The 24,807-nt window shown below is 31.0% G+C and overlaps 2 protein-coding genes across 5 annotated transcripts; one reads left to right on the top strand and one right to left on the bottom strand.

Annotated features, from left to right (window-relative positions):
- The first annotated feature begins 1,232 nt into the window (after positions 1-1,232).
- Positions 1,233-11,064, top strand: LOC106661859 (guanine nucleotide-binding protein subunit gamma-e). The gene is made up of 3 exons (XM_014385571.2): positions 1,233-1,392; positions 3,829-3,960; positions 10,780-11,064. Exons 2-3 carry the CDS (start codon positions 3,848-3,850, stop codon positions 10,883-10,885), a joined length of 219 nt encoding a protein of 72 aa, XP_014241057.1. The 5' UTR covers positions 1,233-1,392; positions 3,829-3,847; the 3' UTR covers positions 10,886-11,064.
- On the bottom strand, positions 9,531-24,626 carry LOC106661858 (meiosis regulator and mRNA stability factor 1-like). 4 transcript variants are annotated; one of them, XR_001339789.2, is made up of 21 exons: positions 24,353-24,626; positions 22,261-22,511; positions 21,992-22,135; positions 21,766-21,926; positions 21,350-21,473; positions 20,932-21,098; positions 20,770-20,858; positions 20,622-20,709; positions 20,397-20,541; positions 18,881-18,992; positions 18,676-18,818; positions 18,410-18,607; positions 18,177-18,340; positions 17,912-18,081; positions 17,594-17,811; positions 17,096-17,416; positions 16,849-16,899; positions 16,505-16,785; positions 16,361-16,435; positions 10,285-10,370; positions 9,531-10,162 (listed from the first exon to the last, which is right to left on the bottom strand). XR_001339789.2 is itself a non-coding variant. In XM_024225786.1 (20 exons), the coding sequence occupies exons 1-19, from the start codon at positions 24,612-24,614 to the stop codon at positions 16,402-16,404; spliced, it is 3,123 nt and encodes a 1,040-aa protein (XP_024081554.1). In that variant the 5' UTR covers positions 24,615-24,626; the 3' UTR covers positions 10,271-10,370; positions 16,361-16,401. The 4 variants fall into 4 exon arrangements, 3 of the variants coding, with proteins under 3 accessions (XP_024081554.1, XP_014241054.2, XP_014241055.1); XM_024225786.1 differs by lacking the exon at positions 9,531-10,162 and having other exon boundaries at positions 10,271-10,370; XM_014385568.2 differs by lacking the exons at positions 9,531-10,162; positions 10,285-10,370 and adding an exon at positions 13,906-15,517.
- Positions 24,627-24,807: the final 181 nt, after the last annotated feature.

Genomic DNA, 24,807 nt, shown 5'->3' with positions numbered 1-24,807 from the left:
CTCACTCTCCTTCTCTCTCACCATCACTATTTTTTCCTCTTTCTCTATTTCACTTTATTTCTCACTCTGTCTGTCTGTCTATCTCTCTCTCTCTCCCTCTCTCTCTCTCTCTCTCTCTCTCTCTCTCTCTCTCTCTCTATCTATATCTCTCTCTCTCTCTCTCTCTCTCTCTCTCTCTCTCTCTCTCTCTCTCTCTCTATTTACCTTTCCGTTTCTCTCAATCTCTTCTCTGTTTTACTTTCCCTCCCCCTCTCAATCTTCTCTCTCTATTTATCTTTCTGTCAATTCCCGCCCCTCTCTCTCTCTCGTTCATTTTATAATATATTCCTCAGTTTACAAGATCAAAGAAAAAGGATTACTGCAGATTACCTGCTCATCAGTTATAAAATTGTATTTCAAAATAGGAATAACTTCATTGTAAATAAATTTAATATTGATTTATCTATTATTCATCAACACACATTAACTTCAATTGTTATAACTGTTATCAGGAGAGCTTGTGGTCTTGTAATAGTCATACCGTACTCACGAAACTAGAATATAAATAGGATTCTTTTTCATTGCATTACGTTTTTCTGTTTATTTTTAAGCTTTTTCTACAGGCAATTTTTATGGAAGCTTGTAATTAGATAAAAAATGGGATTTATTATATAATAAAAATAATTTAATTCATCTATAATAAATAAAGAAGGAAAAAAATATTTATATATCAGTCAATATTTGAAATTAAAATTACTAAGCCGTGCCAATAAATTGCATGCAGTCGTTCTTGATTTTTATTTAACACCCTTCAAAGTCCCTCAGTGGCTTCATCATTATCGTTTCCAATTATGAGAACGCAGGAACGACAGAGATAACAGAGAAACGTGACGACCTTTCAAATATCCCAATTCTCTTTTCAAGTCAATCGGCGGTATAAATTCTTTACTTTTATACGAGTGCACATGTAGTATTTTTATCTGGAATGTTTAGAAAGAAAAAAAAACTGATCTAATTTATTCTGTTTGTATACACTAACACACGTTACTACGCCCGGTGGTATTGGGTGTACGAAATAAAAAGATCGATTTGCAATTCTTCTCTTCGGACAGCTGAATAATTTGACGATTTTTTTTATCTTAATCAAAAATTACAATTGTAACATGAGAAAGTCCAGGTCAGATTTGAAAGTGGTCCGACATTAAGGGCGCATTTATCAGTGTGGGTGTTTTTCGTAGTAGTTCGACCGCGTTTATTTCTCCGAATGATAGTTTTTTCTGTCTTTATGCTTCACTGTTGACATCCTAAATAATTGAAAGGATATCGAGCGGTGAAGCCCAGGCAACACAGCGTTTTCTTGGCTTCTTCTAGTCTCCAATTCACTTTCATTGCTTTTCCAACAACTTACGAAAGGTGAGTGATTAGTTTTTGTTCTCTTTTTCAAAATCTCTGTGCCAACGGCGGATCGAGACTTCGCCTAGGATGACCTGCAGTGTTTTCTCATCTCAGCACGTTAACACATTTTATTACACACGTTCGTCGAGCAGAGCGTCGAAAATCGTAAACGCGCCCTTATCAATTCTTCACAGATATGTGCAATAAATCACCTTTATTTTTGAATTGCATAACTTTTTAACTCCGTTCGTACCTGTTCTTTAATTTGTTGATAAAAACTTAAAATTTAAAAAGTCAAAATAAAAATATAAGTTATATAATATATAGGAATGGTATGGAATTGGACACCAAACGATATACAAATAAATTATAGAGGAGAAAGTTTTTTTATTTCTTGCTTTATATCGTAATTACGTACATAAAACCTGATAAGTGGAAAAAGACTAGGTATAAAAGAATTAAAAATTTCAATATTACTTAAGTTTTTAATGTATTCAGTTTTTCATGCATGGTGTCCTTAAACAATTATATTTATTAAATTATCTACTATATAAATGAAAATTCAATTTTTTATTGCGATTATTCATAAATAGAATAGAATAGAAATAATATTTGTACTGAAAATTTCTCATCATACATTTTACCGATGGTTTTCACGAACTGTAAACAATGAATAAATCCAAGTTTTAGTTAGTTTTTTTTTTCGTTTTAATAAATGAAAATGAACGTTTGAACCTCACGCGGTTGCAAGAACTACTATTACACTACAGTTTATCGTTGAAGTTAGATAACTGAATTTTTCAATTTGAACGTTTTTAACTCTCGTGTTTAACGAAAATCCTGAACTTCCAACTTCATAATTTGAGCAAAAACTAAGAAAAATGACACATTTTTGATATTTTCTGCTGTTAAAAGTGGCTCGATCAATGGCGCGAGTACATGAGACAAAGGTTTCTTTCCGGAAAAAAAAATATTAACAGCAAGATATCAACATTATATTAACATTATTTATAGTAATTACTTTTAAAAAAAGTTTAATATGAAAATCATTATGAACCTCTTCCTAACATCTTCGTCTTAATGATTAACTAACTTAATCCATCATAGAAATCTCCTGAGATTAATTTATAGTATAAGTTAAAAGTAAAACTGTTAATCAATAGTAAAGCAGAATCTCTCGCTGACTATTTTTAATTTGCCTACTTACACAAGTTATATTTCGCCTCGACCAAATCTTACCCGAATAAACTTTTTACTTGGAACTTTTTTGCGTAGTCTACTCATAAACCTCCATTTACTTCAAATTAGCCGATTTTAGGAAAATCGAAATTATTGCTTCCGGTCTCGCTTGAACATCGTATAAGGGGGAACTTAAAAATTGTGTGTTAAATAACTAATGGCCTTTAATGGTACTTTGCAAGTAAGAGGATGGGTTTTTATGAGGTTTTGCTTCATTATTTAAAGAGCACTTTCTCAATTTTCGCCATCAACGGATAACAGTTTAACAAATACTACGGATAAATTTTTATCTCATATGTTTTTTCGTATTGTGAGTTGTTTAATTAACTGCTTAAATATTGTTTTTGTCGATTAACTTATCAGAGAAGATAACTATAACTTTAAATATGTGAGTAAAAGTAATTATATTTCTATAAGTTCATATCTGCAGTTTGATCAGTTCATTATATAACAAAATTGATCTTTATTATTGTTTTTAATTTTATAAGCCAAAAAAATTATTTTATGCAAATTTTATTACACATAAAAAAGGTCGTCCGTGTTTTATTTGGATAGGGGGGAAAATCTCAGGATACCATACCGCAAAACAGTTCTGCGTGGCGCAACTGTATAACTCCGCCGTGTTTTTACTTTTGTGTTATGTAATTTATTTATATTTATACATTTTGTTTATTTGGTTCACCGACGATCGTTTTCTGTTCTAAAATTTCTGAGTTTGCCTGTTTTCCAGTTTTCTGCTTTTTTTTATTACATAAAAAGTTTTAATATTTTCATGTTTTCCATATTGTCCTGTATTTATATTAAATGAATACATTTGACTTCGGGGTTCGACCTTTGCCGGTTGAGCCATCGATTTATAGTTTTGACAAGAGTGTTTCGCTCCTTTCGATTATATCCATCGGGATGTTTCATATCTGCATACAAATAAAATGACAATTCAACTATTTTGACCGAGTAAATATATGGAAAAAATGTCGTTAGAAACGTTTTCTTAATTTTAGAGTACGCCATATAACTGTGATTGAGAGTAATTTTTATAACTATTTTGTATTTGACTATATGTTTATTTTTTCCTATAAATATATTGCGAACGGTGTGGTTCAGAAGTGTGAATGGAGGTATGGCATTGTTGAACCCCTGAGGCCGAGCAGACACTGCCAGGTCGGTCTGCTTTGTTAATATGACGTCATAACCGTGACGCAATTGATTGCGCAGGCTCGCGGTCACCTACGATATGGACCCCAGTGTACTCTCAGCTATGGACAAGGACGCACTGAAGAAACAGATCGAAAACATGAAATACCAGGCCACCATGGAACGCTGGCCCTTGTCAAAGAGCATCGCCGCGTAAGTTAATTCATTTTATCTCATATTAACCGGAAAAAGCTAAAAAAGTTTTTTTTTAAACCAACTTTGTATATGATTCGGTGGCTGAGAGAAATTTCCTCCTGGAAAATCAAGACTGTAAAACACGCCCCTGTAAACAGTGGGGTTGAAGGCGGTCAATACAAATGAGTCATTCTAAAAACCCTTCATTTTTTTGTTATTCCCTTTTCTATGTTGTCCATATTTCATTATAAATGTAAAATTATAAATTTCGAAAAAATTTTCGACCATTATAAATTTTACCAAAATTTAAAAACAAATTATGACTATTTCTTTAACACAATATTTTCTATTGAAAACCTTTTAAAACCCACATTTTCGATTAAATATTGAAAATAAACATAAATTTGAAAAACATAAATTAGAGCATATGCAAGTAACATTCATTGGGAGAACTTTTATGCGGGAAAGGTTAAATAATATCGATTTTGCTCTCTCGCATTCTTTTCAGCCAACATCTACTTCTGTCAATCGTGATTATGAGGATTTTCGTTAAAATTTACAATCACATTTCGCTACCCTTCTGAGCTGTGAATATTTTTGACGTCGAAAAGCCGGCTCAGTTTTCTTATTTAAATCAGGCATTAATAATTTATCAACGTAAAATATTATCGCACTTTATTAATATGAATGGGCATATATAGGGGCGTGCTTCGGTGGTAAAACATCTCAATAAAATGTAGCCTTTCAACGAAAATCCCACCGAAGAAAATGTAAATGTAGAAAGGCTTCCCTAGTTTTAACATTCTTTCCTCTTTCTTCTTTCCAACTTTGAAGAATTCAAACAAGAAACGTAAAAAAACTCAACTTTTGTAAATAAAGTGTGAAGTTTTTATAAATTAACATGTTAACTTTATCAAAACTCAAAGTTTTACAGAATTCATGTAAATTATGACAGTAATGAATATGAAAGTTATTGTAATCATAAGATTTTTTTTATTTTCCTTCTTTGTTCCTTTTAATTTGTTCTGTTTTATTCGGCCGAATGCAGATAGTGAATACGCTTGTAACCCCTTTGTAAAAAGTTTTATAAAGGTCAATTAATTTATGATATATTCTTTTTCTTCATAAATGTCCATTTATGGGCAAAATCCTCAAAAACGGAAGAAAACTTACATTTTAACGAATGTTTTTAATTTTTTGATAAAGTGCTATATTTTCCTTATGATGTACAGAAACAATTAATTTATGGCAGGAATAGTTATTGCATTATTCCAAATCATTATTAGAATTCTAGGTTTTTGTTTTTATGTACATATATCTCTAAGAATCATGAGAAATAGAAAAATTCCTAATTTTTATGAATACGAGGGAACAGATACATTGTTACACTTACACATTGCTTTATTTCCTTGTCAAAGTTCAAAGTTGTAGAAAGGACAATTATTTTTTATGATAATTAATGTTGTCTCTAGTATATGACTGTATGTGTAAATTTAAACTAAAATGTAAAGTGGAATTATTCAGCCAAAAAAGACCTAGCTGTATTATCATCTTTTTATTCTTTGCACACTTTAAAATTTTTAAATTTTATTTGGACAAATTCTGTCAACATCTTGTTCCAGACACTGAAAAAGGAGCGCAACTATCTGAAACATAAGCTTTAAAGAATAAAAGGATGACAAGTTTTCGTTGTTTTTTTTCTGACCGAACATCCCACTTTACACCCATCGTTAATATGATATTGATAATTGAAAAATGGCAAAAAGGAGGGAAAATTCAAAAGGTGCGGTTGAGATGGGAAGTTAGTGTCCGTGTGGATCGAGGTCACGATAGCTCAAGTGGGAGAGCAGCGGCGTATCAAGCCGAAGATCGTGGGTTCGAATCCCGCTCGTGCCATTGACTTTTTTAACTCGACTAAAAACCTTAATTAATTGCAAGTTAACTAATAGTTGTACTAATTATTTTATAGAAAAATCTAGACAATTTCTTTTGTACCGATCTAACAAAGCTTGGTGTTGAATTTTATAAAAAATTTATAAAAGTTCAACAAGAATTTTGGCTTATATCCATTTACCATGCAATACCATTCCTGATAAACAAATGGAAGGAAACTCAATTTTTATAAGGAAACTCAATTTTTATATGTAATTGAAAATTGCCATTCTCGTATTAAATGTAAAATACGTACAATGTTCAAGTCTTTTATGACAGTAATTAACAATGTTAATTTTTGAAATTATCTTGTTCCTGTAATGTTTTATTATGTGTACTTTTTTCCGTCATGGACAATCTCTTTTGTATTACGTTCGAGTGTAAATTAAATTTAGTTTGAATATTAAAAATTGTTTTATAGCCTATTTTTATGTTTAACGAGTTTTATTCATTCTTATGCTTTTATCTTTTTTTCCCTTGTACTCCAAATACTACTATATTTCGACAAGTTGGTCCAATAGAAACTTTAAATATATTTTATTTTTGGATTTTGGACCTTTTAAAAAATCGAATAGTGTCTAGTATTGGTTCTTTTGTACAATCCATCTATCAAGACACAAGCAATTTAAATGTATATTGATTGTGCATGACTGTTTCTCTCACTGAATTGTAATTATCGTCGAAACGGATCAAACGGCTAAATATTCATTAAATCTTTCACTTCTTTAATAATTTCCCCATTACGAAAAAAACTTAATACAATCGTTATTATATTCAGTCAGGTTCTTGTCTGGTGATTGTGTATCAGGCGAGTCTGACAATAGCCAGATCGTTTGGAATGTAACAATGGATTCGTGCATCATAGAAGCTTTTCTATTTCCAAAGCGCGTTAAAACTGCTGTTGTTATGAATAAACATGAAAAAAATCCCCGCAAAGCGCCCTTGTGGTTATTCATTTATTAAGATATTCGTATTCATTGTTGCACTGGTACGAATTGTATAACTACAAAGGAAGCAACCGGTGTGTTTTCAAATAGCACTAATTTTCTTCTTGTCGTTGGAAAATCGTCCATTTGTCCCTCGGCTGTTCTCAATTATACGGACAGTTGATCTTTTTATGAGTGTTTTGTCGGACTTGGACGTGCCCCATGGACTTCGTCCCTTTTCACGGCCCTTCCGTGTACTTCCGGAGCTGACAGGCCATTCTTCACCGATAAAAACACAAACAGATAAAAGTCTGCACTTTACACTCACCATGGGTGTGACGGGAACTGCAATGGGCCAACATTTGGACGGACGATAAGCTGAAAGACAAACTTGTCGATCTTTTCAAAGTCAAACAAACGAACAGTAATGAAATGACGTTCGGTTCAAACTAAACGACGGATGGAGATGTCTTTTTGTTCTCGTGATCAATGGCATCTAATGGCCCTTTGTCGAAAAAGTGAGAGTTAAGCTATGGCATAAGAATGTACTTTTCAATATTCAGAGCGGAAAAACATAAAATTAACCTTGCTGAGAACTACAGTGATGAAACCGCTTCCCTTCATACTCACAGACTTCAGAATAGATCGCTTATTCTCGCTGACAGACAGCAAATTTATTATTTTTCTTATATTATGTACTTTTTTCAATCAGAAATGTTAGGAAAACGTGAATTAATATTATGCTAGAGTTCATTAATTAATAATTTAAAAATATGAAAAGTATGCTATAACCCCTAACAGCTTGACTGGAACATGAGAGTAAGCAAAAGTTGAGGCATTTCATGATTTAATCAATCCGAAGCCGAGACGTAATTAACCAAAAATGAAGGAAAAAGAAAAGGAGTAGCAATTTTCCTAATATTTAAGAGTAACATCTTTGAAATTGGTCATTGATCATTACAACAAAAACTATCTGGAGTCCATATGAGGTCGAGGCATTCAGCCATTTACTTATGGGCTATCGCCCACTTATATATCGGGCATTAGAGTAAAGTTCCTTGATAGAAATAATAAAGGTGGGGTGAGTATGTTGATTCACGTTTTATGAATGATGGTTCTACTCACTTATTTGTTGTTTAAAACTATCCAAATTTTGAGAATTAAACGCTCACCGTCAGGCTGAATAAATTACAAACACACACCCCTCGAAGTGAATTGTCATGAATCACAAAACAAATATTAAAATTAAACAAAAAATATTATCCTAATAACTACTGTAAGGAAATTATTTTAAATTAGAGATTAATTCGTACAAAGTTTAATGATGTTTAAAATTGGGAGGGGGATCAAAATCTGTGGTATTATTTATACAATTATCTCCATATTTACATTTTTGTACTTCAAATTTCTCACACCAATCTAGTTACTTTACTTTTCTAAATGAATACATACCTCTTTTTTGTCTTCTTCTTTTTCTTGATATCCACTGATTTTAGCCAAGGTTTTATTTTTTTTTACCAGGGTTTGCAACAGCACAGGACATATCAACCCTCGGAGTGTGGATGTTTTTTTAATAAATTTGTAAATTTGTTGGTTTCCAATGCAGGGCCGCTGGATTCGAACACAGGTCCTTTACCTTACAGTGATGAGCGCCGTGTCAACGCCTAAACCGAGGGGCCACTGGCACCCCTTTTTAATTGTTTGCAATTCTTTTCTATAATTAGCAGATGTTAAATAAATGGAAGTTTCAAGATTAAACATGTAAATAAATGTATAAAAAATATCCCAGATTTTTATTTAACCCGAATTCCCGAATTTTAAATATGTACTTTGGGGCGTCGGTGCCTGCAAAACGGTTTAGGCGTTGATACGGCGCTCATCACTGTCTTTTCAAAAACACCGGCACCCTGATGGTTTGTATGACCTTTGCTGAATCCTCTTAAAAAAATAATAATAAATAATATTCAACATACAAATTAATCACTAATTTAAAATTATTTTCTTACATATTTATTAAAATTAAAAGTAATGTAATTCACGTTTTTCGCGCATTCAAAATTGAGTGGCATTAAATCCAGCTTCTCTTTGGAACGACGAGAGACGAGTTTGTAACTCCTGCAGCCTGATGATGAGCATTTAATGTTCGAAATCGAAATCCGGATAGTTGTAAAAAATAAATCTGCGAGTAGAACCATCTAAAAACTGAAGGTTGATGTGTCCCAGTTAATTGAAGGGTGCCATTCCTTGGCTCCATATAGAAATACCACCCGATATGAGTTGATATGAGAATTGTTCTTGTCATAGTAGCTAGTATTTCGATCCCCTGTTCTGAGTTTTGGACAAAACAGGACTGTTGTGCAGTTTATAGTACTTTTAGATATCTCGTTTTTGTGTTTCTGTGTATATATTGAAATTGAATGTATTTATTAGCGTGAATGTGTTCTGTGATAAGGCCAATGGCCGAATATTGATTACCCCATTGAACCTCAATTATATTAGTTATATAATACAAAAAAAAAAAAAAAAAAAAAAAAACAGCCACCCTTAATATTTGTAATTATATGTTAGACAATCCTCCATTGATTATTTTACAATATTTGGTCTGTTTTAAAGGATAAGAGGTAAATAAAACACAGATAAAATCTCCCACTTGTGGTTACACTTGAATTTTGAAAATAAAAATTTGGATAAACAATCTCTTCTTTCTTGGTTTTTCTGTAAAGCTCTTACTAATGTTCCGGTGGTTTAATTTTTTAAGTTTCAAATTTGTTTGAGTGATGGTTTTAAGTGATATAGATTCGGCTAGTATCATAGTATTTTGGAAGATGGGAAAGTGAAACGTATGTGGTCAGGTTGGTTACATTTCCAGAACAACTGTTCAAAGAGTCTTCCGTCGTTATCAAGATACCATCATGCCACATCTCAGGAGAGATCAAGTGAAGGCTTTAAGAAGCTGGATTACATGCGAGAAGGCGATCCACTGGTCCAGAACTTTTGACAAGGCACAGAACAGCTCGGTTTAGTTTTGCTAGAAATCACATCAACTGGCTAAAATCTTGCCAGATGAGTCAGTTTGAGGTCTTCTGATTGCCAAGAGAGGGTTTGGAGAAAAACAAGAGAGCGATATATCCCTGCAACATTTTCTCTCCGGAGAAGCTATGGAGGTGATGGTGCATGGAAAATAGGAAAAATGTATTTTTAATTGAGAGTGTGAATAGTTTTGGATTTAGGAACTGCATCCACTACTTAGCTGTTGACACTCAACTCTGTACATGTGTGTGTTGTGCATGCATGCAGATTTAAGATTGTATAAATCAATAATCGCTATCTGGGATACCAGGTATCAGGAAATTAAATTTAGCCTGAAAAATTGTCATTATTGGTAGTTTTAATAAAATCCGTATGCTATAGATAATTGAGTATAGATAATCGCCATCACAATTATCTAAAATTACTGTCATCTTTGGACTAAAAATTAGCTTACATAATTGTCATAATTATTGTACCCCATGTCTAGGAACAAAGTACCCTCAACTAATTTTAATAATAGACTCTGATGACAGCCACAGTCTGAAACAATAATATCACAAAGTCAAACTATGTTACTACTTTTCAAATAGTAATTTTATTTATTCACTATTTACTGAATGAGGGAATTCAATAAGACTGACTACTTTTTGAATGTCAATTGGTTATTATAATTTTTAATGTAATTCTATTTAAACTGATGTTGTATTGGATCTTCTTGAAGTCAAGAAGATCCAATACAACATCAGTTTAAACTACGTAGGTCGATCAATGTCAACTAGAGTAATTCTATTTATTTTTTCAATGTTGATTGAGTGAAAGTTGTACATAAATTTTGATAAACTGTCCTAAATTATTACTATTGTTTTCAGATGAAGTCATCAGTATCAGCATGGATGACTTATTGATAAATGTTCCTTTGTAAAATCTCAACAATGTTCCTTTCTTCCAGGATGCGGGAGTACGTGGAAGAGAATGAAAAGAATGATCCACTCATCCATGCACCAGACAAAAAGAACAACCCCTGGGCGGAGAAAGGAAAGTGTATAATAATGTAACCAAGAAAAATCTTTTGGTGGACCAAATTTGCCTTGTTTTATTTCAATTATTTATTGGCAACAAACATATTTACAAGGACATCGAGTTTCCGGTTCATCTTATGGTAATTTTTAAATGTTCATCTAATTTCAATGAAATGAAGAGATAGACATTAGATATTTATAAAAATTAAAATAAAATAATGTATGAATGAAATTTCCTTTTGCAATTTGAATTAATTATCAATTCCAGAAATCTTTGTAATTAAATATTTTATTGTTAAGCTAATTAAGACTTACAAACGTTTAATGTTTTGTGTCATCATTGCAGTTCAATACTTTTAACTATTGCTAGTATTATGATATGTTTAATTAGTGATGGCTTTAAAGAAAATTAAAAAATTAATTCGATTTCGAATGGAAAAAAGGTAAGTTTTTATCTAGTCTGTTGAAAAATTAATATTTTAAAACAATGTTAAAATACAACCGAATAGAATTATTTCAACATCGCAAATATTAGATAGTTAAAAAGCTAATGATCTCAAACAGTACATTTGATATGTGCAATTTAAAAAAAATAATATATATATAATATATATATTATACGTATGTATGTATATTGTACTTTGCTGTGATTACGGAAACACATTTAACGCAAGGAACATTAATGTAGTTTGTAAAATAAACTAATGAATGTTTATTCATTTCATTTGTTTTGTCTTTTCAATTTAACTAAATAAAAAATATAACAAAAAATGCTAAACTTTTTATTATATTTTATATGTGTAATGTAATGTCATTTTAAGTGTACCAGCTTTAAATAACAGCAAAGTATATGTTGTGATTACAAAACTAGTCTTTTTCAATTTAAAAATGTATTAATGTAAAATTTGTCATTATTATCATTACGGAAATTTAAAGTATGAATAAAAACAAACAATTGTATGTAATAACAAAAATATAACTGGAGTAATGTGTTTTTACATTAAACCAATAAATTATATTTAAAATCCTAATCTTGAGTAATATTTTTTGTATAACAAAATATAAATTGCTGGTTGATCGTCTTTGATCATCCTGATCTGCCTAATCTCTGTACGTATTTTGCAACCTTTGGTGGTTGGTTTGTCTGGTGTGCTTTTCATACCTTTCACACTTTAAACACTCATACAAAAATAAGCAGGATGATCAGAGACTATCAAGCTACATTATGTATTCTATTCCTAAAAGGTATAATCTGGACCTGCCACAACATTGTACTATATTAGGTTTCGATACCGTTATTTTCTTGTAAATTCAAAAAGTAAAGCACAGTGTAAGAAAAAGTGATAAAGCAAAACAAAGTAATTGGACAAATCAAGGCAAGAAATCTGATTGTTCTTTTCTACAAGGTATTGATGAGTGCTTCATTAAGTCTTGTCTTGCATAAGACCCACTTTTCAAATGCACCTTTAAGTTTTGTGTTTGTTTTAATAATATTCAATATTTGAATAAACCATTCTAAAATAATCAGTGTTCTTCAGGTTTCCCAGCTAAAAGACGTCAAAAGAGACAGAGGTGAAAATAAAACATTAGTGAATATTGTCTATTCATCTATTGTCAAGAGAAATCAGGAACGTCTTTCTCCTTTACAAAAGCGAGAGTAATCTGTCTAATTTTAATTAGTTTTAAAAATGAGAAATGACAACAACAAAAATTGTAAAATGGTAGATGTATATCGCCTTTTTCCTCTCCTTTAGCTATATAGAATTTCTAACATTTAAAAAAAGTTTATTATTCTTGCCCACAAAAAAAAACACACACACACACCAACTAACCTAGGTTGATGGGTCTGTGGTTCGTTTTAATTTGTTTATTGTATATTCTGCCACACATACAAAAACATTCGATCTAATAAATACATTGATACAATATATGTACAGATAAAATTTGATTTTTATTTGATATTTACGTAAGTCAAGATCATTTATTTTTATGTGCGTGCCTGCCCCCTTTCACTTCTCTCTAAACACATTTACCCTAAAAAGACTAGCCTAATTTTGTGGGCCTGTTTGATACTCTATCCGCCACAAACCCACCTATTCACTCAAAATAATAAATACATTCCTCCTAGATGGGAAAAACCACATGGTCGGAAGCCATCAAAAATGACCACTTGCATTTATCCGATTCAGGTATTCAATCAAATTGACGCTGTCTATTGGAATGTTTTTGATATTTATGGTCAAGCCACTTTGTTTTGTGCGGCGCTAAGTTCTCACGCTATTTTTTTCTGTTCTCCATGGCCCACAATTTGACCAAAGGTTTTATTTCTTTAATTTGTAGGTCACTACATCATAACGATTTGCCAATCTTTCCATATAACTTTTTAAATTAATTATTCTTTTTATCTAAGGACTTGGTTGAGATGAAAAGAATAAAAGAATTGAAATAATTAATATGGTCAGTTATGACCGCTAAATGAATATATGGATTATATTATTATATGGATAAATTTTTATATAATATTTGGCTCACAGAATATGCTCATTGCGGTAGGAGAATGAGGTCATATGACATCGTTGCTGCTTGGTCTGCTTTTGCATTATTCATCATTCTACTTTCTATGACAACATGGCCTAGAATCCAGGCAATAATGATTTCTTTCCTGTGAAGTTACACAGACGTCCAATTGGCTGAGTCCATGCAGATAACATATTGGTTGTGTCTGATCTCTCTCGGCGGACCCGGTATGGTGGGTGGTCAACTCCACAGGAAATATACTAGCGGTTCCTGGGAAGGGGATTTCTACAGTGCAATGGTGAGATCAATAGGGAGGCACATTTAAAAAAAAAAAAGAAATAAGAATTTTTCATGAATAGTTCACTTTATAATTTTTTTAACCCAGTCTTAAGATTGATCTCAATAACAAATATCAAAAATCACAAAGTTAAACCACTTATCAACTCTTTTAAATGGTTTATTTCAATTACATAATTTAAATAAATTACACCATTTCCTCCACTACAGAATTTACAATATTTAAAAAATAAGCCGTTCTATTTTTTTTTTTTTTTTAATATATATTTACAATTTTGAAAAGAGGCTGACATGTTTCAAGTTGTCACCATTTATTGGCATATACACAGTTAAAAGATTATTTACATTTAATTATAAATTTTTAAGAAATAATATTTTTTTATTAACGCGTTCAGATCAGGTAATTGGTCAGATACAGGTAAATATTTTCAATTGATCGCTTACAAAAAAAAAAAGAAAGAAGAAAAAAAAATGATCATGTAAAACAATTATGAACAACACCACTCAATTGACTTAAAAAAAGGTTTAAAAGTTATTTGTACAATTTGAGATTAAATTAGAACATAACAACAACAATTTTCCCTGGTCAACAGAGCCTAATTTCTATAAAACAATCACATAATAAATCATCAACTTACCTTTCTAAAATGAAATGTAAATAATTAACAAATTACAATAACATATTATAATTCATTTGTGATTTACACATAAAACCTAGGTCTGATGATTTGTTGTTGAGTAACAATTTCAAATATAAACATAATATTTATACATAAATTATTTTATATGATAGTCAGTCAATGGTGATTAAAGAACAAGTAAAATGGGCAAGTTAACAACATTACCCCTCAAAAATTTATTTAAGTAAAAATCACCGCTGTATAATAACTTTTTTAATATTTTGAGCATTATCCACTATTTTTAATTCAATTTATCTTTGTACTCTATTAAAGTAGTTTCACACTCAAAGTTATAAACATTGTGCTTTTTTTTTGGAATTTTTACTTATTTTTGTATTTGGAATGACTGAATTTATAGATACAAGTCGTATATCTCTCCTCTACGCACCAATCATAATGTAATTATTACAATCTCACTTGATGTACATAATTTTGTAATTATAGTGATATAAATAGAGTATGATGACATGGTCACTGCAATATTGCAAAATGACCGAACAATCAATTGTTACAATATACTATAATTATATCTCGTACATTACAAAAATTAGATAAAATAAGTAATGAGATAACTTATAAAGTATCAAATTCAAGCAGAAAATAGATTGGTTTAAGGGAGATAAGTTTCTAATCTGAACTGACAAAAAAAGAAAAAAGAAAAAAAGAGTATTTACATATAATATAAAAACATAAATACATAATGAAAAATGGTTTAATTTGTACTGAAAAATCTTTTAATTACTTAAAAGAGATATTAAAATGATTGTAGAGTGCACTTGCGGATTCTATACGTTCAAACCCTTTCTTGAAAACTTCAAATTACCAAATTTATACCTAAATATTGACATATCCAATATATTGAATGTAAATATTTCAATGTGAATATATTGAATATTCAAACATTTTTTGGGACAACCAAAGTTTGAAGTTTCTCACACTATGTCAAGATAACTGAAGTACAATACAAATTGTCAGTTAATTGGCATTAAAATTTTTAAAGTTTGAATAGATTAAAATATCCTTAATGGTAAATCAAATTGAGAAAAATTAAGTTATCATATCACAATATCACCAGTAATATAACCGGGTTGAGGAACTGCAATTTAAAAGTAATTATACATTTATCGTTGTTCATTATCGTCAGGAGTCAATTATGCAGCCAATCTCGGCGAACCTAAAAAATGATAAGTGAATTTTTCTTATAAAGTAACCTACTAGTGGTAAAAATTAAATTAACTTAAAAATTTACGAGAAAAATAGAAGATAAGTAAAGAATGCAAGATAAAAGATTTCTTGTTGAGGTCTTAACCGTACAGTTTTTACAAACATTCCGGCCAATCTTCTTGCCTTCCTTACAAAAATATATGTATTTTTTAAATTTGCAGAATAACTGACTAGAACAAGCAACATTAAAAAACTAAGACTTAACCCATCAAAGATAACACCGACCAGCATCGGAAAACAATTCCAATTAGCAACTAACAACTGCAACTTTGACACAAAAGAAAGAAAAACCCTAACAACTTGAAAAGATTTTCTGGCAGAATAGAAGATAAAACAAATTTAGTAAGTACAAATAAGTTCACAAGGTCTAACAATAAGTTCAAAATAATTTCAAATTAATCAACTTATTCTATTTAAATAGAAACTTATGGACTTTCATACTATTCACACAGACCCGCAAATCCCATTTCTGTTCAAAACCACAAAAAGTTGATATTTCCTCCAATTCCTAGAAACCCTCATCTGAACCTCAACTCCAACCGTGAACCCTTCCTGGCAATCCTCCAAGATGCTTACATGCTAATTGCCTCAAGATTTCCCTCCCAAATAAGGAAAGGGTAGAGTTTTGGGATAGGAGGGTATCTAATGGGTTACTTATCCACTCTTGAAAACTAGAATTCAATTAAGAGAACAAAGTTGCTTGTAATGATCTAGCACGTTGAAACAACACAACAATACGAAAATATACTTAAATAAATATATGTTTTCAATAAAAAAAACAAAGCATACTTACAATTATTACCACTATTTGGTGGTGATATCAAATTTACATCTTTATGTTTGGTGTTCTACATGCCGGATCCAGGGCCTACAAATTAAAATTGAGATGTGAATTTTACGATATGCGTTTTTAGTATCCTATATTACTTTTACGAACTTGGATTTGAGATGGATATTTGGATGTGGAAGTATTGAAGGGTCCGGTGAAATGATTAATTGGCCATTTTTCTTAGTGTGGCTAGTTGTTGACGGTGGTAAATCACTGGTGGATGAGCTTGCAGTGTTATCACAAGGCGGAGAATCCAATAAAGTTTCCCATTGAGATCGTTTGGACTTAGAAGTTGTAGGTTTGTCTTGTAAAGATGAATTTGGAGAACATGAAGACGGTTGATGAACGTCAGATGGAGCAATTGACAGATTAGATAATTTGGTAACCACCTAAATATAAGACATGAGTATATAATTATTATGATATGTAAATCAAATAAAAATATTACTCACTGAATCAGATTTTTCAGTTAATGATTGACTTTCCTTTTTATTTTTTCCTTTCTAAAACAAAATTATTATTATATGAAATTAATGTTAATAACATTAATGTTAACTTTGTCTCAATAGATAGTATATTATAGACAGATTTTATGCTCTGTAGCCTGTCAATTAAATATAAGAAGGAAAATAAATTAATTGTGTTTTAAATAAAATATGAATAATAGTTTAAATATAGAGAAGTTGTAAAGAACCTTACCTTCAAACATTGAGACTTGTTGAGTTTGCATGTCTTATCTTTTGATTGTTTTGTTTTTAAATAAATTATAATGTCATTATCAGCTGGGCTAGTTAAAAGACTAGATGAAATGCAACTAATGAGGTCTTCAACTTTACAAACACCATAGTCAACCGGGTTGAAAGGATGTAAGAGGATGTTCTCGAAAATTGAAGGAAGTTCAGATAGCAAGATTTTTTGGTCAGTTTGGAGCCGTAATATTCTAACAAAATCCAAAGAGAACCTCCTCATCTGTGTCTTGTGTGTCAGTGTGATTATTTTTGAATTACTTTCGCCCATTACCTAAAAATAAGATTAAAAAATACAATAAAAATATTATTAATGTAGATGGGGTCTATTCAATTGATAGGATTATCACCAATAATAAATGTTGTTTTTGTAGTATAATATAAATACAAAGGAATTTCTACTAATATAATTTGATAAGAGCATAAATGGACATATATAAAAATATGTTACCTGGATCACATCGGCTACAGCTTCAAATAAACTTTTCAGGTGAGCAAACCCATAATCAGCCAGATGACATTGTCTTCCATAATAATGATTATAACATTTAATGAATTTATCAAATGGTATTTGACAATATGGCTGAGTCTTTATCAAGTCAATGACCTCACAGCAAAAAATTGTTAGCGCATTTGTTAATGTTTCGCTGCGAAATGGTAAGAGATTACCTGAAAACAATTAACAATGTTATAATAAAGTATTCTTGTAATAAAAACATTGCAATTGGCCTAATATAAAGAAATTGAAAATGTGATGTTAGAGACCAACCTGTATCCACAAACTCTTCATTCATTTTAGTAATTGACTGTTGTAAGTATTTTATACCATTTGACACAGATAGCTCAACGTTGTCGATACACGTGACCAGGTGTTCCAATGGTACCCCTTCATCACTTATTGTCAACTCTCCAAATTCAGTTGTGTAACAATAAAAAAAACTTGAGTCACATAAAAAATAAAGAAATTAAATTATATAAACTATAAGCAACATTATACTAATAAATGAGGAGATAAAAGATAAAAATAAGTCTACCTTTGGAGCGGGAGGATGTTATCATGGGAATGTAGAAGTGTGCGAACATTTTTTGAAAATGTCTTAAGGCAGATTACTATTTTTGACAGTGGTGAAACTGTCATATCATTGCACTCTTCAACACACTCTTTTTTCGTGTGTTTCAAGCAATGACCCATAATTTTCTAAAATAAAATTGTAATTTATGCGATATTTTAATATTTAAAATAAGCATTGAATGTAAAAGTATTTACATGTTTGTTTTGTCTGGTGGAAATAGAATCATCAGGAATGGAATCTTTTGCAACAGCAAGTTTCTCCTTGCTATTATTGTACAGTAAAGACGATAATCTTTCAACTGGTGGCTTTAAAGAGCTTGCAATTTCGTTATCGGTTTGTACAGTGGATGTTTCACTCACAGATGATTGCATAGAACTTTCATCAATTGATAACTTAAAAAAAATAATAATAAAAGTGACAACTCAAAATTCTCACCAATTTGCATTATTTATTAACTCACTAAAACTTCGAATGCTGTTTGCCTGTCTTTGGTACTATTTATCAATGGGTCGCACTGATGAGTTACATTATCTATTCCATTGTTTACTGGATGGAAATTAGACAAAACACTTATCTTCAGTTCAGAATTGGCTGTTTCATTGCCTGAAAAGTACATTATTGTATTATAATCAACTCACAAATAAGCAATTATTCTTTGAACATACAACTAAATCCACTGTGATTATTTTTGAAGCGTTCAAATGCAGAAGATTGCTCTGATATTTCTTCAATAGACAGATTACCTGCACCAGAAGGATTTATGATTTGTTCATTTTGCTAAAAAAAAAAAAAATATATAAGAAGTAGTGTAATTATTTTTCTAATAGCCTAACAAATTAACATAATTAGTCATCAATACAAAAGTGATTTTAAAAAAAGAAATTGACTTGCATATTATAAGGGTGAGCAAAAAAAAAAAAAATATTTTTAACTTTTCCGAATGTTCAATGATTTTCTGGACAATTTTGTCCTCCAATCTTACTCCATGACCAATATTGGTTTATTGTGCAATCTCCATTATTGTCATACCTCTGTCCTGAAATGCATTCCTACTAAATGGAGGACTTATTGCTAATCTATTGTCTGACATTCTTGGCAGTTACAAATGCCACAAAAATGTTTGGGCTGATAGTCCCTAATTGAACTTTCTTTGGCCAATTTATCCACCTTCTTGTTGACCCTCGTATCAAAACAAGGATAATTTTCTTTTCTTTCTTGTACAAGGATTTTTTATTTTATTTTTGTATTACTCAGCCTTTTGATCTCATCTCTCTGGCACATTGGGCACTGTCTTGGCCTAAAATACAGTAGCAAATTGCCCAAGGGTTATATGAATTATATTTTATTTCCAAAGAGCTATTAACGCATACTCGGCCTTGGAGCTATTTGAATACCAAACATAATTGGCATTAACTGAGACACTTTCTTCCAGTCTGCTCTATCAGGTATTGAAATTTCTTATTAAATCTGAATTTTGGAATCATGACATCCAAAGAACCTTGTTTGCATGAAATTCATGAAAGACTGACTGGAACTATTAGATGAAATGAAAAAATTACAAGTGATCAAACCATGGGTTTGGTGAACAGACTGTGCAGAGGTAGGGAAATTTTGATAGTGGTGATACAATCCTGCCAAGATAGCAATGTTCAGGTTCATACTTCTAGCGAACAGTGAGGCACCAGAGGAAAAGGCTTTTTTTGAAAGTTATACTTTATGACAATGTTCTGAATTTTTTCCCTCCCAGTTCTTACTCTATAGAAATTGAATGCTATATCCTGTTTTGGATAGGTCATACCAAGTTTAGGTGAATAGAAAGTAAGTTTTGCTTCAATTAGACAAGGCTTGGACGAACACAACGTATAAGGCAAAAGCACTTCAAAATAGCTGGAATCTTATCATGTCTAATCTATGACACATTTTCTAGACAAAAACGAAAAAAAAAAAATTCCAAGCATATTTGACGGGGTATGGCTAAGTACCATATAAGTACTAATATGAATCCTAGCATAAGGATGGCAATTAAATGTTGAGTACAATGAACTATATCATAATTTAAAAGCATTTGTTGGAAATACATGATAAATTTAACTTTAACTAGTGCAATGGTATGGGTATGTAAGTTTCGGTGTAAATCTACTTAATTTTTATATACACTACTTTAGTATTAAAAAATTTTACTGTAATTATGTGAGGCCTGTTCCAAGGAGAGACAAATAATTCATTTGTCACATTAAATCCCATATAAACATAATTATTAAGCAATTCTTGCGGTGTATTGTAAGTTCCAATTTCATTGAAACTTTTGCATTCTCCATTGAAATGTCTAAAAAACAGAATTTAAAAAAATAATATTTTTGTATAATAAAGCCCTGAAATAATAACAATGTAAATACATTTTCCAACCTTTCATCTGGTGTGTACCATAATGGCAATGAACGCTTTCTACTTTTTTGTTCCAATCCATCAAAACTTGTAAACGTAGGATAAGAACCTACAAAATGATCACTACAATTTATTGTTCAGTAAAAAATTGATGAAAATGTAAGTTTACCATTATTTTTCTTGCTTAGAAACAAATGTGGGGTAGTTATTGTAATCTCACTTCCAAATAATGTCTCTCCTTTCATTCTCTTGTGAGCCCTGCAGTTAATAAAGTTTAAATCAATACATACAGGTCAGAAATATACACTCTTTTTTTAACACAAAAATTTACCTTATCGCTGAATCCATTGTTGGGAATGAAATAATCGCATAAAACTCAGATACAAACGATATCTTTCCACCGCAATTCTGAGAAAGATATTTCAACCTCATTTTCACTTTTTTGGTATCACAATTGTAAGGATACCAAACAACAAGCTCTGTTGTTTGATCAGTGTCCTAAAACAACAATCCTATATATTCAAATTTTACAATTTCCAGTTTTAATAAAGAAATGTTCAAATTCAACCAAATATTGTATAGATAGTACTCTATTTTACTATGGTAAATTATTATTTTGAAGAATATCCTTATTTTAAATTTTATTTCTCTTTCTTTACACTAATACACACATCAATACATATTGTATGTATATGACATAACATATGACATTAACATTTATATTTTATATAATTAATTTGTTTTAATACCTGAAATGATCCTCTAGATGGTAAGGGGTTCACCAATTCCCCAAAATTATAATGTTCATTGGCACACATTATTAATGACTCTGAACATGAGTTTGCATGTAATAAAATTATATGTATCTTTTTCCTAAAATTGAAAACAAGAAATTAAAATAGTTTAAATCATAAATTAAAATTTACATTGCAAAAGTAAAAATGGTTCAGTTTTAAGAAAAATTTAAGCATAACTGAATAATGTCATTATTTTAACTTGTATAAAAAAAAGTGGCTAACATAAAAGTACAGTGTTTCACTGTAGTGAGAACTCCAGAGTGCTTAAATAATTATTAAGTGAATTATTAAAACGGTTAGTTATCTTTACTGTCTGTTTCATTTTTGTCATTTTGTTTTTGTATGTTTATTTAAAAAAATTATATTACCTATGCCGCAAATCCGAAAGGTCCGTGGCAAAATCAATATCACTCGAGATCAAAATTATCGCAGAGGGAAAACTATGGATTTCAGCAAACCTCCTCAAAGCTTGTCTTAATTTTTCATCAGCGGCATTTTTACTTTTAGAACACACATGCATCAAATTAACCTAATTTTAAAAGAAAGAAAAACTATTACAAAATGTTAATTATTGTTACAAAGTGAAACTGTTACCTGTGCATCATTCAATTCCTGAATGACTTGATTGCTCTCTTTTTTAACATCACATACAACAAGGAATTCTGCTTCACGGTATCCCTCGAAAAATTTAGCTCTTATTGCCTGTGCAACAACTAATGCAGATTTCCCATGGGGAATCTGTATAATTAATCAAAATTAGATTTAGAATTAGATCAAAATTTTCAGATAATCCAATTTGACACAAGTGAATAAAAAAATTGTTGCTAGTTTTTGAATAACTTTATTCTCTGACTGAAATTTACCTGACAATTTTCAATATCCCAGAAAACACCTATTGGAGGAAGGACAGCTTGCTTGGGTGCATGCCACGTCTCGTCATCGCTTCTCCAATTCCTTCCCTGCCAGCTGAAATGAGCCGATGGGACACTTTTTATATTTTGAACTGGTTTACCATAGAGAGTGTCAAAAGTGGGCGAGCTTGGAACATAAGTTTGTGGTGGTGGAGGAAACATATCTAAATTCTTTTCACTACTTCCATTAAATCTGTAAAATCCTGAAAGTACACATTTTGAAAATGAATTAATTTGCATTCAGCTCATGAATAAAAGAATATACCCAAATGTGATTTCAACAGAGAAAAACAAAAATTACTTTGTTGTATAAAAAAATGATTTTTTTCTTTCTATTTTATAATCTCTTACTGCATAAAACACCTTCACAATGTTAATTTTTTTTATTTCTTTTCTATTTTGTTAAACCAAATATTTAACAAAAAGTTATTTCTTTAGATAATACTGTCTCTAGTTGGATATTTCTGTTTATATTGTTTGCTCTTTGATCAGTGCCAGTTTAACATTTGTTCATTGATTCACAGACCAACACCCACTACCAATTTTGTTTACAATTGTTTACGAATCCCTTAAGCAGTCTGTTTAATAATAGATAAGATGATATCATCTGTCTGCTGTCGTATTGATAATATATAAGTAAATTGTACCTATTTTAAAATAGATACATAATATTTTTGTTATTCCTGTTTTTGTTATACGTATGCCCTTAATCTTAAGAACATATATTTTAACGTATAACATTTTAATTTGTCAAACATGTTGCACAGATTATATTACGGCTCATAAAAATGGTGACTAGCTAATAAAACAATCTATATTTTTAGGTGAGTACAATCAATTAATCAACGAACATTTTTTTATGGCTTCCAATGTAAAGTAATATAAAGATTTAATGTCTACTACACGTTGGGTGTCACAGGCGAGAGGGCAAACCACTTTGCAATATCTCATACTACTATTAATAGTTATTCAGATCTCACGATATCTGAATAACTATCGATTAATTGTCACTAATCTCTACACACTATTATTAATTAAAAAGCCTAGGCTCTGCCAGGATTGGAGGGTTCCAATCTGGGTAGAACCGTTAGCATAGCACTCGACCACCGCAGTCCTCTTATGACCTTCAATATATGAAAGTTTTTCCTTGAAGGAATTGGGCTATTGCTCAGTTGATTTGGTAGGCTGAAGGCCGGGAATTCAGAATGTGTGGTACAGGAAATATGCACTTGTTTTAACAAAACATTTTAGCCATGAAAGCAGATCAACGCCTATACAAAACCTTGTGCGCTGCTGTTCTGAATATAGGTCAGAAGTGAATTTTAGATCTTTCTGTAACACTCTCAATTTTACAAAAAATGATAGAATGAGTTTTTTAAATTAATACAGGCAGAACTCGATCTATTGCAGATGAATTAATTTTTTTGACCAAACACCCGTTGATAAGGTTTTGAAGGTTTCCAGGTGATCTTTAGTTTGTCACAAACAGAGCTCTTGCAAAACTTTTTTGTGTACTTTTTAATTTCTATTATGTGTGTTAATGGTGATTCACCCTTGAATGTGACAAATTTGACAAGGTTTTCTGCTGTCAATATCATCTTATGATGCACACTATTCGCTACAGATTGCCGTTCTCAACTTTGCAGGCTTGCAAAAATCGCCTAAGGACAGTCAGCACGTCTAGCTATTCCGAATCTATCAATATGTCAATTCACTAAAAGAATATTGAACGAACGCTCAGCATAAAGTTAGAGACATGACCAGAAGATGATTTAACATAGTGAACGATTAAAATAATACTAATAGTGGGACAATACGTAATTCGTAAAAAGTAAAATTCGAAAACCGTCATTTTTTAAATTTGTTTACTTACACAAACAGTATTAATTGGTTGTCCAAGAGCAACCTCTACACAAATAAACAATGTGCTAACCTAAATCTTAATTGTTTGATTGTACGTTTTCTGCTGTACTTAATAATTTTGTTTCTTGATATGCAGTAAAATTCACCACGAAAAATTTCGTCTTAGCAAGGAAAATCTTACCTTTCGACTCCGTGACATCCATGGTTTTGTGGTTAAACTGTTGTAAACTTGTAACTGTTAAGGCTCTTGTTACACAAAGACATGTAAAATATGACAAAGTAGGGGTTGAAAAAGTTACAGCAAAAAACCTTTTTTTTTTAAGAATCCCTTTTATCAATAAGGACGAAAGTTGTTTGTACTCAAACCAATAATTAATTTTAATCAACCAGTATTTACTTTTTAGTGATTTTTTATTCGACACTAGGTGGCACGCGCACACCATCAGATGGCTGTGATTGCCAACTGGATTATGCCTTTTAGCCGATTTTTTGATGAACACCCTTTAGAATAATATCATAACAAGGTTTTTAAACTGTCCAACATAAAGGACATTAAGAGAATTTTTCATCCTTTAGCAATTTGTCTGACTTCGTCAGCTTAAATCACGGAATCCTTCGTTCTCATGCATGGTTGTT

Source organism: Cimex lectularius, unplaced genomic scaffold, assembly GCF_000648675.2.
Source record: "Cimex lectularius strain Harlan isolate CLEC.00 unplaced genomic scaffold, Clec_2.1 scaffold34, whole genome shotgun sequence".
In the NCBI taxonomy this organism is placed as follows: Eukaryota; Metazoa; Arthropoda; class Insecta; order Hemiptera; family Cimicidae; genus Cimex; species Cimex lectularius.
Note: the sequence above shows the minus strand (reverse complement) of the source record. Positions and strands in the feature narration are given on the sequence as shown.

Bases quoted from the DNA above. Each gene is read 5' to 3' on its own strand.
- LOC106661859 (XM_014385571.2), top strand. From the start codon at position 3,848: ATGGACCCCAGTGTACTCTCAGCTATGGACAAGGACGCACTGAAGAAA. The intron at 3,961-10,779 runs GTAAGTTAATTC...CCTTTCTTCCAG, and splicing joins TTGTCAAAGAGCATCGCCGC to GATGCGGGAGTACGTGGAAG.
- LOC106661858 (XM_024225786.1), bottom strand. From the start codon at position 24,614: ATGGTGTGCGCGTGCCACCTAGTGTCGAATAAAAAATCACTAAAAAGT. The intron at 18,082-18,176 runs GTAGACTTATTT...ATGTGACTCAAG, and splicing joins AACATCCTCCCGCTCCAAAG to TTTTTTTTATTGTTACACAA. The intron at 17,417-17,593 runs GTAACATATTTT...TCTTATTTTTAG, and splicing joins CTGTAGCCGATGTGATCCAG to GTAATGGGCGAAAGTAATTC.